At 37.9% G+C, this 13,689-nt stretch overlaps 1 protein-coding gene across 7 annotated transcripts in view; it reads left to right on the forward strand.

The window, feature by feature from the left end:
• The window catches only part of RIC8B (RIC8 guanine nucleotide exchange factor B), a 115,623-nt gene that overhangs the window by 29,675 nt on the left and 72,259 nt on the right, over positions 1 to 13,689 (forward strand). For all 7 annotated transcript variants that reach the window (XR_004032051.1, XR_004032052.1, XM_004089429.3 and 4 more), the window contains one exon: positions 11,333 to 11,941. Coding sequence is in view for 5 of the 7 variants with exons in the window: in XM_004089429.3 (XP_004089477.1) it covers positions 11,333 to 11,941 (609 nt within the window). In the remaining 2 variants the exon portion in view is untranslated. The remainder of the gene's footprint in view (positions 1 to 11,332; positions 11,942 to 13,689) is intronic.

Genomic DNA, 13,689 nt, shown 5'->3' on the forward strand with positions numbered 1-13,689 from the left:
GCCTCCCAAGTAACTGGGATTACAGGCATGTGCCACCACGCGTGGCTAATTTTTTGTATTTTTAGTAGAGACGGGGTTTCTCCATGTTGGCCAGGCTAGTCTCGAGCTCCCGACCTCAGGTAATCCACCCGACTGGGCCTCCCAAAGTGCTGGGATTACAGGCATGAGTCACCGTGCCCGTCCCCAGAAACTGTTTTTATCAAGGCCATTTGTGATCTAGCATTGCCAGGTCTTTATGCTGTTTCATCTTTCATCTGCATTTCAAACAGTTGACCATCCCCTCCATAAAATATTTTCTGCCATCTTGTGTTCCAGAACACCACACTCCTAAATTTCCTCTTGCTAATACCTCTTTACCTCCTTTATCAGTTTTTCTTCCCCACAGCCACTGAGTGGTAGCATCTTTCATGGCTTTTAGCCCCCCTTTTCTCTATATATTTTTCTCTAGGCAATCTCATCTACTTTTATAACTTAAGAATACCGTAATCCCAGCACTTTGGGAGGCTGACGTGGGTGGATCACGAGATCAGGAGTTGGAGACCAACCTGACCAACTGGTGAAACCCCGTCTCTACTAAAAATATAAAAATTAGCCAGGACTGGTAGTGCGTGCCTGTAATCCCAGCTAATCGGGAGGCTGAGACGGGAATTGCTTAAACCCGGGAAGCGGAGGTTGCACGAGCCAAGATCACGCCATTCCACGCCATCCTGGGCAAGAGTGAGACTCCATCTCAAAAATAAATAAATAAATAAAAGAATGCCCTTATTCATATAGAAATCATAGATAACCCTGATGGCTGCTTAGGGCTCCAGCCACATACATTCAGCTTCCTATTTGACATCTCTAGTTATCACAAACTTAATGTGACCTTACAGAATTTTCCCCCAAACCTGTTTTTACCCCAGTCATCCCCTTCTCAATAAATGGTACTATGTTGGCTTAAGCCAGAAACTTCCCTGTCCCCCACAAATAGTAAGTCCTGTCAATTTTCCCTCTAAAATACATACCAAATCTGTTCACTTGTCTCTCTCGCCACTGCTACCACTCTGGTTGAAACTATGTTTGTTCCAGTCCAACCCATTTTGATTCTGTATGGTACAGATTCTGTATGGTACATTGATGGGATACCACATTTCAAAGCTATATTATATTTAGGTTAAAGCTAAGTTGTTTTAACAAAGGGACCCCAAGGTAGAAGTGGTTTACGAAATATGGGTGTTTATTACCTTTTCCAGTAATAGTTCTGAGATAATCATTCAGGTAGTGAATGGCTCTGCTTTATGAATTTATTCAGGGGCCTGTTTCCTTTCAAGTTGTCAAGTCATGCTTCACCATCTGAGCATTGTCTTAACCTAGGCTGGACTGCCACTTTTAGGTCTTAGGCTATAGAAGGGGATAAGACAGTGGAGAAGTCATACCCACTGTCTTAAAGAGCCAGACCTGGAAATAGCATAGATCATGTCTATACACTTTCATTCTACTGGCAAGAGCTCCATCATATAGCAGTGAAGAACAACTGGGGAATATGGTGTAGCTAGGTAGCCATGGGCCTTGCCACAGTTGTTACTGCATGAGAAAAGGACAGTGGGATTTGGTGGACAACTATCAGTTTCCATCACAGTGTCTAACAATTAAACTGTCAGATAAGCCTGCAGTCAGCCTTCTGTATGCATAGATTCAGCCAACGGAGTTCAAAAATATTTAGGGGAGGCTGGGCACTGTAGCTCAAGCCTGTAATCCCAGCACTTTGGGAGGCCAAGGCAAGCGATCACCTGAGGTCAGGAGTTCGAGACCAGCCTGGCCAACATGGTTAAACCCCATCTCTACTAAAATACAAAAATTAGTGGGGTGTGGTGGCATGTGTAATCCCAGCTACTCAGGAGGCTGGGGCAGGAGAATCACTTGAATCTGGGAGGCGGAGGTTGCAGTGAGCTGAGATCGCACCACTGTACTCCAGCCTGGGCAACAGACGAGACTCTGTCTCAAAAAAAACAAAAAAAATTTAGGGGAAAAAACCCCCAAAACAATGATATAACAGTAAAAAATACAAATAAAAAATATAACAATTTACATAGCATTTATATTGTATTGGGTATTATAAGTAGTCTAGAGGTGATTTAAAGTATATGGGAGGTTGTGCAAAGGTTATATGCAAGTACTATACCATTTTATATTAGGGACTTGAGCATCTGTAGATTTCAGTATCCATGGGGGTCCTGGAATTAGCCTTCTGAGGACACTGAGGGACAACTGTATTTATGAAACTTTATACTATTTATTACTCTGGTATCTCAGTTTTGCTACCTTATATAGTTGAAGAAAACTTATAAAGGATAAGAAGTGTGGTCTAGAACAGTGCTTCTCAAATTATTTGAGATGAAGGATCAAGGTCTTTTTTTGTTTGTTTTTCCCTAATTTGCAGTAGGCCAATACTTTTCTAAAATGTAATAAAAATTAATCACTAAAAGAAATAATCATCAAATTACTATGAAAGTTTCTAAATGCATACTCTTTTTTTTTTTTAATTATACTTTAGGTTTTAGGGTACATGTGCACAATGTGCAGGTTTGTTACGTATGTATCCATGTGCCATGTTGGTGTGCTGCACCCATTAACTCATCATTTAGCATTTGGTATATCTCCTAATGCTGTCCCTCCGCCCCCCACCCCACAACAGTCCCCGGAGTGTGATGTTTCCCTTCCTGTGTCCATGAGTTCTCATTGTTCAGTTCCCACCTATGAGTGAGAACATGCGGGTTTTGGTTTTTTGTCCTTGCGATAGTTTACTGAGAATGATGTTCTCTACAAAGGACATGAACTCATCATTTTTTATGGCTGCATAGTATTCCATGGTGTATATGTGCCACATTTTCTTAGTCCAGTCTATCATTGTTGGACATTTGGGTTGGTCCCAACTCTTTGCTATTGTGAATAGTGCCACAATAAACACACGTGTGCATGTGTCTTTATAGCAGCATGATTTATAGTCCTTTGGGTATATACCCAGTAATGGGATGGCTGGGTCAAATGGTATTTCTAGTTCTAGATCCCTGAGGAATCGCCACACTGATTTCCACAATGGTTGAACTGTTTACAGTCCCACCAACAGTGTAAAAGTGTTCCCATTTCTCTACATCCTCTCCAGCACCTGTTGTTTCCTGACTTTTTAATGATGGCCATTCTAACTGGTGTGAGATGGTATCTCACTGTGGTTTTGATTTGCATTTCTCTGATGGCCAGTGATGATGAGCATTTCTTCATGTGTTTTTTGGCTGCATAAATGTCTTCTTTTGAGAAGTGTCTGTTCATGTCCTTTGCCCACTTTTTGATGGGGTTGTTTGTTTTTTTCTTGTAAATTTGTTTGAGTTCATTGTAGATTCTGGATATTAGCCCTTTGTCAGATGAGTAGGTTGCAAAAATTTTCTCCCATTCTGTAGGTTGCCTGTTCACTCTGATGGTAGTTTCTTTTGCTATGCAGAAGCTCTTTAGTTTAATTAGATCCCATTTGTCAATTTTGGCTTTTGTTGCCATTGCTTTTGGTGTTTTAGACATGAAGTCCTTGCCCACGCCTATGTCCTGAATGGTATTGCCTAAGTTTTCTTGTAGGATTTTAATGGTTTTAGGTCTAACGTATAAGTCTTTAATCCATCTTGAATTAATTTTTGTATAAGGCATAAGGAAGGGATCCAGTTTCAGCTTTCTACATATGGCTAGCCAGTTTTCCCAGCACCATTGATTAAATAGGGAATCCTTTTCCCATTTCTTGTTTTTGTCAGGTTTGTCAAAGATCAGATAGTTGTAGATATGCAGCATTATTTCTGAGGGCTCTGTTCTGTTCTATTGATCTACGTCTCTGTTGTGGTACCAGTACCATGCTGTTTTGGTTACTGTAGGCTTGTAGTATAGTTTGAAGTCAGGTAGCGTGATGCCTCCAGCTTTGTTCTTTTGGTTTAGGATTGACTTGGCGATGCGGGCTCTTTTTTGGTTCCATATGAACTTTAAAGTAGTTTTTTCCAATTCTGTGAAAAAAGTCATTGGTAGCTTGATGGGGATGGCATTGAATCTATAAATTACCTTGGGCAGTATGGCCATTTTCACGATATTGATTCTTCCAACCCATGAGCATGGAATGTTCTTCCATTTGTTTGTATCCTCTTTTATTTCATTGAGCAGTGGTTTGTAGTTCTCCTTGAAGAGGTCCTTTCACATCCCTTGTAAGTTGGATTCCTAGGTATTTTATTCTCTTTGAAGCAATTGTGAATGGGAGTTCACTCATGATTTGGCTCTCTGTTTGTCTGTGATTGGCATACTCTTTTTTTATGCCTGTCTCACCTTATGTACCTGTCTCAACATGATCTAGCAACAAGGAGTTGGTGAACTGGCACTAATCAATAGACAATTCTTCTAAGCAGCACTTGCCTCAAAAGTGTTTTCTAACAACCTATTTTGGATTCCCAGAGTCTAGTAGATGAACTGTGGTATCAATCTTTTAAACAAAGATATTTTCTTTATGTATAAAACTTTTAATTTTTTAATAGTTTTAGAAATCACCTCTTAAGATAGCTTATAAATCTTGATAGATCATTTGAATGCTCACGTATGCTTCATAGCCTATTTTGTTTCATAGCTAAAGCCAAAAATGATCCTTGTTTTATTGATTCAGAGTGAAAAAAACGCCTACTATTCTGGAGCTCAAAGAAGGTTGCCTTAGAGGGCATTTAGTTTTAATGCATGGTGTTGAGGGAAAAAAAGGCCTAATAAAGTGACATGCTCAAAATCACAATAAATCGGAGACAGCTATGGTATGACCGTAATTTACAGTGGAAATTACATTGGAATCAGATGATCCGGATTGAGTCCTGATCTTTTATTTCTTAACCAAGTGGCTCCAGGCAATCATTTAATGTTTTAAGAATTGTGTGGTGGGGCCGGGCGTGGTGGCTCAGACCTGTAATCCCAGCAGTTTGGGAGGCCGAGGTGGAAGGATCACCTGAGGTTAGGAGTTTGAGACCAGCCTGGCCAACATGGTGAAGCCCCATCTCTACTGAAAATACAGAAATTAGCAGGCGTGGTGGTGTGTGTCTGTAATCCCAGCTACTCAGGAGGCTGAGACAGGAGAATCGCTTGAACTCCGAAGGTGGAGGTTGCAGTAAGCCGAGATTGTGCCACTGCACTTCAGCCTGGGAGACAGAGAAGACTGTCTCAAAAAAAAAAAGAAAAAAAAAAGGAATTGTGCAGTAAGTGTTCAGTAAGCATTTCTTAGATTGAGAAACATAAAAGTTTTTTGTAAACTGTAAAGCACATAAGCAAAAAATATTACAGGTTACACATCCCAAATCCCCAAACCTGAAATCTCCAAAATTTGAAACAAAAAAAAAAATTTATGGATACGTAATAATTCTACATATTTATGGGGTACGTGTGATACTTTGACACAACTGTACACAATGTATAATGATCAAATCAGGGTAATTGGGGTATCCATCCTCTCAGACTTTTAACATTTCTTTGTGTTAGGAACATTCCAATTCTGTTCTTCTGTTTCTTTTGAAATATACAATAAATTATTGGTAACTGTAATTGACCTATTGGGCTACTGAACACTAGATCTTATTCCTTCTAATGGTATTTTTGTACCCATTAACCAACCCCTCCATATCCACCTCAAAGCCACCTCTACTACCCTTCTCAGCCTCTGGTGGGCATCATTGTAGTCTCTATCTCCATTAGATCAATTTTTTTTTTAGCTTCCATATATAAGTGAGAACATGCAATACCTGTCTTTCTGTGCCTGGTTTATTTCACTTAATATAATGTCCTACAGTTCCATCCATATTGTTGCAAATGACAGGACATAATTTGGAACTTTTTGAGTGCTGACATGATATTCAAAGGAAGTGCTCATTACAGGACTTTAGATTTGGGCTGTTCAACCAAGTAAGTATAATACAAATATTCCAAAATCCAAAGAAATCCGAAACACTTCTTCTGATCCTAAGCAGTTTGATTAAAAGATACTCAACATGTGCTATAATTATTAAAATTGTGAGGCCATTTCTTTTAATGGTAAGCCAACATTGTTCTTTCTGGACTCTGCTGCATTTCATGCTAGGGATTCATTGAGAACAGGAGTCATATTTAATACTGCATCCATTTAAAATTATGTTTTACAAGGACTCTAGCAATATGAAAAAATGCTTATTATGTTAAATTTAAAAGGAAACAAAATTCTGCACATGATGATCATAACTATGTGTTAAAATAATAGTGCATGTTACTGAAAATCAAGTAAATTAAGGATCAAGCCCTCTGTCCACTGTATATAAAATATACCAGCTCATATAATTAATGGATTTTTTTCTATTTTCTTTAATAGTTTTATTCTGTATTTTAAAGAGCATATACATATAAGTAATTTAAACTCTTCAGGAAAAAGAACTTTATATGAAGGTACATACCTTCTGCTACTTCTGTGAAAAGACTCTTACCCAGGGGGGTAAACCACCCTACCAATACAATCACGAGAATAGTGTCTACTATTTTCTTTCCTTCTTAGAAAGAGGAAGTGTCAAGACATTATTAAAAGACCTCTACTAATGCTTGAGATTTAGGGACCTTCTTCACTTAATTTATTTTGAGTTGTGAGGAGGGTGCTTATTATGTTCTAGTTGCTCTGCTAAGAGCAACTAGATTAGGAAGAAATAAAACATAATAATAGTCACCATTAAAGAGTGCTTATTATGTTCCAGCGTCTATTTTATAACATCCCTGTGAGATATGGATGTTATTTCCTTTTTTTTTTTTTTTGATCCTCCCACTTCAGTCTCCCTAGGATTATAGGCATGAGCGACCGCGCCCAGCCTCCCATTTTTTAAAAATGGGAAACTGAGGCTAAGAAGTGTCTAAATCATACAGCTGGTAAAAAAAAAAAAAAAAAAAAGTCACACAGTGGCAAACCCAGGTATTAAACTCAGGTCTTTGATTTAAAAGCCACTACAATACGTTTTCTTCTCTTGTAAAAAAGATATCCCTTCTGCCTTCAGAGAGCTTTTAGTAGTTGAGGCAAACTCATAAAAAGAAAACTAACAGGATGGATGTGCTAAGCACCAAATGATTGCTACAGATTTGTGGTTTAGGTATCCCTTAGAAAAGAAGAATGTTGAGGGCTGAAGTGGTTAGGGAAAATTTTATGTTGAAAATGGGTTTTAAGTTTAGCCTTCGAGCATTGCTGAAACTTAAATAGAAAAGGAAAAGGACTGATGTGTAGAGAGAGGCTGTAAAAAAGCAAAAAAGCTCAATATGAGATAATTTGGAAAGAAATATAGCTAAAGAGGAAAATTTGGTAAGAATAGTATGAAAGAAGACTCAGAGCAGGTTAGCAGATCTTAAGTGCCAAACTGAGGACTTTGACATTTTACCTTATAATAATGTATAACAGATAACCTGTACTGAACATTTATCACTTGCCAGGCACTGCCCTATGTGTTTGTACATGCACAATCTCATTTAATTCTTGCAGTAAATGAGGTCCAGAGACAAGTAACTTGCCAAGGCCACAATTGTTCAGAAGAAGAGCCAAGATTTGCATACAAACAATTTAAATTCAGAACTTCTACTCTTAATTACCACACTGATTTGGTTTTAGAGTCTGGTGGGTTGAACAAATTTCAAGCCCAGGATCACTGACCTTAAACAAGTAATATGCCTCACACCTTTGGCAGTTTTTAACATTTTAGTTAAGAAAGGTAATGTGACAATAGAAACTGACATCTCATTCCTGTCCCTGCCACCCTTACACATCTTTAGCACATGGCAGTGAAGGAGAAATCAAGGTAATGTGCTAATGGCTTTCAAGTCTGCCTGCTTTTCTGTGTTCATCTGGTCAGGTATTCTCAGTTAACCCTCGACCCTAACGTCCAAATTATGTCACTCCGTTGTTAATCATAGTTCAGTGATTCTTACATTGTGGATTCTGGACCAGCAGTAGTATCAACTAGGAATTTGTTAAAAGTCCCATTTCTGGACCCTCATCCCAGACCTACTGAATCAGAAACTCTAGGGATGAGGTGCAATAGTTTGTTTTTTAAAAGTTCTTTAGGTGATTGTGGTGCATGATGAAGTCTGAGAACCACCATTAGAGTCCACTCTAGGATTTCAGTTCGGGAGCAAACTACTAAAAAGTTTTTGGCAATCCTTGATGGGTAGTTGGGGTGGCAGGGCATACCATGCTGAAGGAATAGTGATGGAAAGACTCAGGACGTATCATGGTCAGGGACTGGGGGTCAATTTGGAACACCTGAAGAAGAAACAGTATATGTTTGCATTGTGTGTATCAGACAACAGTAGGAAAAGGGAAATTGGGCCCATTTCAGCAGCATTCTGTGGGCAGCAGGGAGGTATGAAAGGTGTTTGAGGAGAGCAGAGCATGTATTAGGAAGAGTAAAATCAACTTAAATAGTTATAGCACAGAAAAGTACTGATAGGGCAAAATAAAGGGGAAATGCAAGAGCACCTTTGAAACATGGAAGCAGTACAACAAACTCAACAGATAGAAGAGCTATAAAGAATGCTGCCTTTTCAACCACTTTTATTTGTTTCTGATAATATTCTTTAAATAGAAATTATTGTATTGAGTAAAGCATTAAATATGTCGATTAAATATCACTTTTATTGTTTTTTACGTGTTTTTGGTTCTAAAAATTGTAATTTAAAAAAGAGTCATTGTCCAAAAAGTGGTATTATTTTTCAAGAGATATAGCAAAAAGCTGTGCAGCAGTCACTGTGTGAGGTAGGTCTGTAGTGAGAAATGGTATGTTCAAGAACAACTATGATTAAAAACTGTGCAAAAACATCTTGTCTTTGCTTGCTGGATGATCTTCTACAAGCTTTTAGATGAAGCAGTTTTTAACTATAAATTTTGTAGGCACCTTTAATCTCTTTCATGTCCCAGAGTTTCTCAGTCCATTTGGTTTATGTATAGCCCTGGCTATTCCAATTTGTCTTCAGGCTCTGCTCTTTTTCTTTCTTGAGTCTGAAGTTATTAGGAAGAAAGGTGCCATACTGCCCATAGGTTTTTTGTTGTTTTTTTTTTTAATTTTATTGTTGCTGTTGTTTTTGGCTTAGGATGGAAGAAAGATATTTGTGTGCTTTTAGATATGTAGAACTCCAAATTCACATATGTAATATTTTATAATACCTTATTACATGTTTCTCAACTTAAGGAGGAAGGTAGATATTTCCTTCTTGAATAAAATTATGTGGAAACAAAGGTGATCTGACTCCACCCCCAGGAATATACAACATGTGAAGTAGTATGTAGGATGTATTTTTTTGTCTTGAATGTGAAAGGTCTAAATATGGAGAAAATTTTCCCTGTTCTGTATACTTTTAATAATGGGCACATTATACTTTCCGCTATCCCCAAACTACATTTAAAAAAAAGTGCTTTAACAATGATACTAAAATATTAAGAGAAAGTCCTTTCTAAATATCGGGTATGGCAGGGATAGAATTGACAATGTTAAGAAATTTTTTTTGGCTTATCAAATAAAGTTCTTTTCTATATCTATTTAGAGAACGTAATACAGTCATCCCTCTGTATCGTGCAATCTGCATCTATGAATTTAATCAATTGTAGGTTGAAAATATTCAAGGAAAAAAAGGATAGTTGTATAGAACATGTACAAACTTTTCTGTCATTATTCCTTAAATAATACAATGATTTACATAGCATTTACATTGTATTAGATATTATAAATAATCTAGTGATGACTTAAAGTATACAGTAAGAAGTGCATAGGTTACATGCAAATACTATGCTTTTTTTTTTTTTTTTTTTTTTTGAGACAGAGTCTCGCTCTGTTGCCAGGCTGGAGTGCAATGGCACGATCTTGGCTCACTGCAACCTCCGACTCCCTGGTTCAAGTGATTCTCCTGCCTCAGCCTCCCGAGTAGCTGAGATTACAGGCACGTGCCACCATGCCCAGCTAATTTTTTGTATTTTTAGTAGAGACGGGGTTCCACCATGTTAGCCAGGATGGTCTTGATCTCCTGACCTCATGATCCGCCTTCCTCAGCCTCTCGAAGTGCTGGGATTACAGGCGTGAGCCACCGTGCCCAGCCTTCTATGCCATTTTATATAAGACACTTGAGTATCTGTGGATTTTATTATCTGCAGAGGGATCTGGAATCAATCCCACACAGATACCAAGGGATGACTACATTTAAAACAGGCATTTTTGTAGCTGATGACTATGTGCACATAGCCTAGGTTTCCTGATAAGATCATAATGGGACCCACAGGCAGCCTCTTTTTATTGAATAGTTAAGTCTGATGATAGATTAATAGAAATTTTGTAAAATCTTATATTGGTAATAGTAGTTGTTGTTTTTATAACATGTAAGGGAGTACAGAAATGTTCAGTGATGGAGTAGTTATACCTGCTTGCCTCACATATAAGGGTAAGCTTGAGAGACTCAGACCTGCAGTTTGTAGAGAAGAAAGCTGACATTGAATTTTGAGGGAATGGTCAGTGATCCTTCAATTTGGCAATGGTATAAAAAAATCCTTTTTAGGAAATATAAGGTATTTGGGTTCATTCTAGAATTGTTTTTGAGATATTGATAGCAAGGTTTGGAACCAGAACTAGTACATGTATTTGTACAATCTGTGCCCTATAGCAAGAGAACAAAAGAAAGCTAAAATTCTGTCCACAGTCTGAGCTTTCCAAGCTATGTGTGCTTTTTAATAATTTGCCCACCCAGTGGGAACTTTTTTCTGTAGTTTGTATACCAGGAGGGGTCACCTTTTTGCAATTGGCTCAAGGCATAATATATGCTAATTCAACTCTACTTGGAACCTAACACTTGAATAATTTTTTATCAGTTTGTCAGCAAAAGTTCTTCTCTGGGGTTGTTTGATGATTAAATATTATTAGATCTTAGCTAAAGGGGGCTCTAGGGTTTCTGAAACATGGGACTGCTGCTAAAGAACTATAAATTCAGAAGCAATAGCACAGCTAAAACTCAGCAGAAATGCATACTTCTTTACGTCTTTTTGCAAGAGCCTGTACTCTGTCTGGACAAGTATGAACCAATTCTTGAGACGTTAATCTTTATTTCTGGGAAGGGAACAGCTGTGATTCAAACTGATTGTCTTCCATCCTGATGGTGACCTTATATTTCAGTTTCTAACATTCCGTGATTTAAAAAATAATAAAAACCTTTTCTCTCTGGATTTTTAACTGTTGTTAAATACATTGGCAGAGAAACATTCTGTGTTAGGTCATTTGAGCCAAATAATGATTTTTGCATACTCGTTCTTGTTTTTCAGAAACTCTGTGAAGGCATATTTAAAGTCCTCATAAAGGACATCCCAACAACATGTCAAGTGTCCTGCCTGGAAGTACTCCGCATTCTCTCCAGAGACAAAAAGGTTTTAGTTCCTGTAACAACTAAGGAAAATATGCAGATACTGCTGCGACTAGCGAAGTTAAATGAGTTAGATGATTCTTTGGAGAAAGTATCAGAGTTCCCAGTTATTGTGGAGTCATTAAAATGTCTGTGTAATATAGTGTTCAACAGTCAGATGGCACAGCAGCTCAGCCTGGAACTTAATCTTGCTGCAAAGCTCTGTAACCTCCTGAGAAAGTGCAAGGACCGGAAATTTATCAATGATATTAAGTGCTTTGACTTGCGCTTGCTCTTCCTTCTGTCACTTTTGCACACCGACATCAGGTCACAATTGCGCTATGAGCTCCAGGGACTACCGCTGCTAACCCAGATCTTGGAAAGTGCCTTTAGCATCAAGTGGACCGATGAGTATGAATCGGCCATAGACCATAACGGACCTCCTCTCTCACCTCAGGAGACGGACTGTGCCATTGAGGCCCTCAAAGCTCTCTTCAATGTGACGGTAGACAGTTGGAAGGTGCATAAAGAGGTAAGGTAGAGAAGGCTATTTTTGTCTACCTGGAATTTAATTGGTCTGGGACATCCCTAGAGTTTCCTGCAAGAGAAGAATACAAGTTGGGAAATGGAAAAAGTTCCCACTTCTCCTATTAAGCAATTGTATTACCCAGGATATACTTCTTAACCATTGTAAGTCTTATTCTTTGCATTTGTGTGATAACACCTATCAGAATAGGTGTAAAAATGGACTACTATTTTGTAAGATGCCAAATATAGTTTTCTGAGTTGCATTATTCTCTCTTTTTAAGAGTGCCTCTTTCAGGAATAAGGTTTAAATTACAAGATTTGAGGGGAAACAAAACAATGTGGTTGATAAAGCTATAGGCATTTTCAGTGGCTACCATCTTAAAGAAAAGTTACGACAGATCAAGTCAATTGAAGTTGATCAATCAGAATTGGTGTCTGCTCAGGAGCGTAGAAGATGCTCTGTGTATGCCTATCGTCCCAGTCTCCGGGAGGTTTCTCTGTAGTGTTAGATAGCTATCAGAGGTATAGGGCCACAACTAGATATCTGTGCTCATAAGTTCTAGAAAACAAGCTGATTATACCAGAGTGTGGGAAAGGTTATTTTAAACCACTTGACTTATTTCTAAACAAAGATCTTTCTTCACTGTGGCTTGGACCCTTCAGCAACCCAAAGTGAGGCAGATTTGATAGTTTAGCATTTAGCACAAGAACAATATGCTAAATAGGAAACTTAGTTTAAGGAAGTCAACAAATTAAGTGAAGTAGACATAAGCTTTTTTCCCTCCTTCTAGAAGCATAACATGTCACATTTATTCTCTTTTTAGCTTTAAATAACTGTTGAAATTCAGCCCCTGCTGTAAAAAGAGAGATTTTGGTTCCAGAGCAAATTGTCTTTTTTTGACAATTGACTTTAAGATTTAGGCTAACATTTGAAACACTTCTCGCCCATGAGTAAAGATCTGTTTTTGCCAGCAGCCTACTTTAAAGGGATTATCTCAGTGCATTGTTATAGTGGGAATATGCAGACATCTGAGTTTTAAAGCACAAATAGGTCTGTATTTTGAAACTAAATATTTGAATATCAGTCCTAACAGCTGTTCTAGATGACTGTAGTATGGTCAGTTTTTCCTGGGACTTGGCAAGAAAAGATGTGGAAAGCCCACATGCTCCGTTTATGCATTGAAACCAAATATTTGGAAGTATTTAAAATGTTATGTTTCTTTGCTTATTTGGTACCTTCTATGGTTATTTTTCTTACGCGGTTTGTTTTGGGGTTTTTAAGTTCTCCATTTGAGACCTTAAATTCCTGAGACTGTTGGTTTGCCATTGTTAGAGCACCCTGTTATTTAAATTATACCCAAAATAGTAGCTCACACTGTTCAGATTCCTGACAAAAAACGGTTTAAAATTCAGTGGCTACACATCAGTATATGTATGAGATTGATGATAGGTAATAAATATCAGTATATTGAGATTATCCCTCATTAGTATACTTCAGTTATAAGTAATATCGGAGCTAGAAGAAGCTTTAGAAAATGTTGAAGTAGCAAATACTCATTCTGTGTTATAGAATATTTATTCTTCAAAAGATACGTGAGAAGGATCAGTAATCCTGGAGCGGGTATCTCTGACCTAGTACCTGTTGTGAGTCAGTTGATATAGCCATTATAAAATATGCACATTTAATGTGACTCTGGGCTGTTATTGAAGTGCTCAGAAATTTAAATACTATTGAAAATAAGATTTTTGCCA

Source organism: Nomascus leucogenys, chromosome 10 (assembly GCF_006542625.1).
Source record: "Nomascus leucogenys isolate Asia chromosome 10, Asia_NLE_v1, whole genome shotgun sequence".
Classification (NCBI taxonomy): Eukaryota; Metazoa; Chordata; class Mammalia; order Primates; family Hylobatidae; genus Nomascus; species Nomascus leucogenys.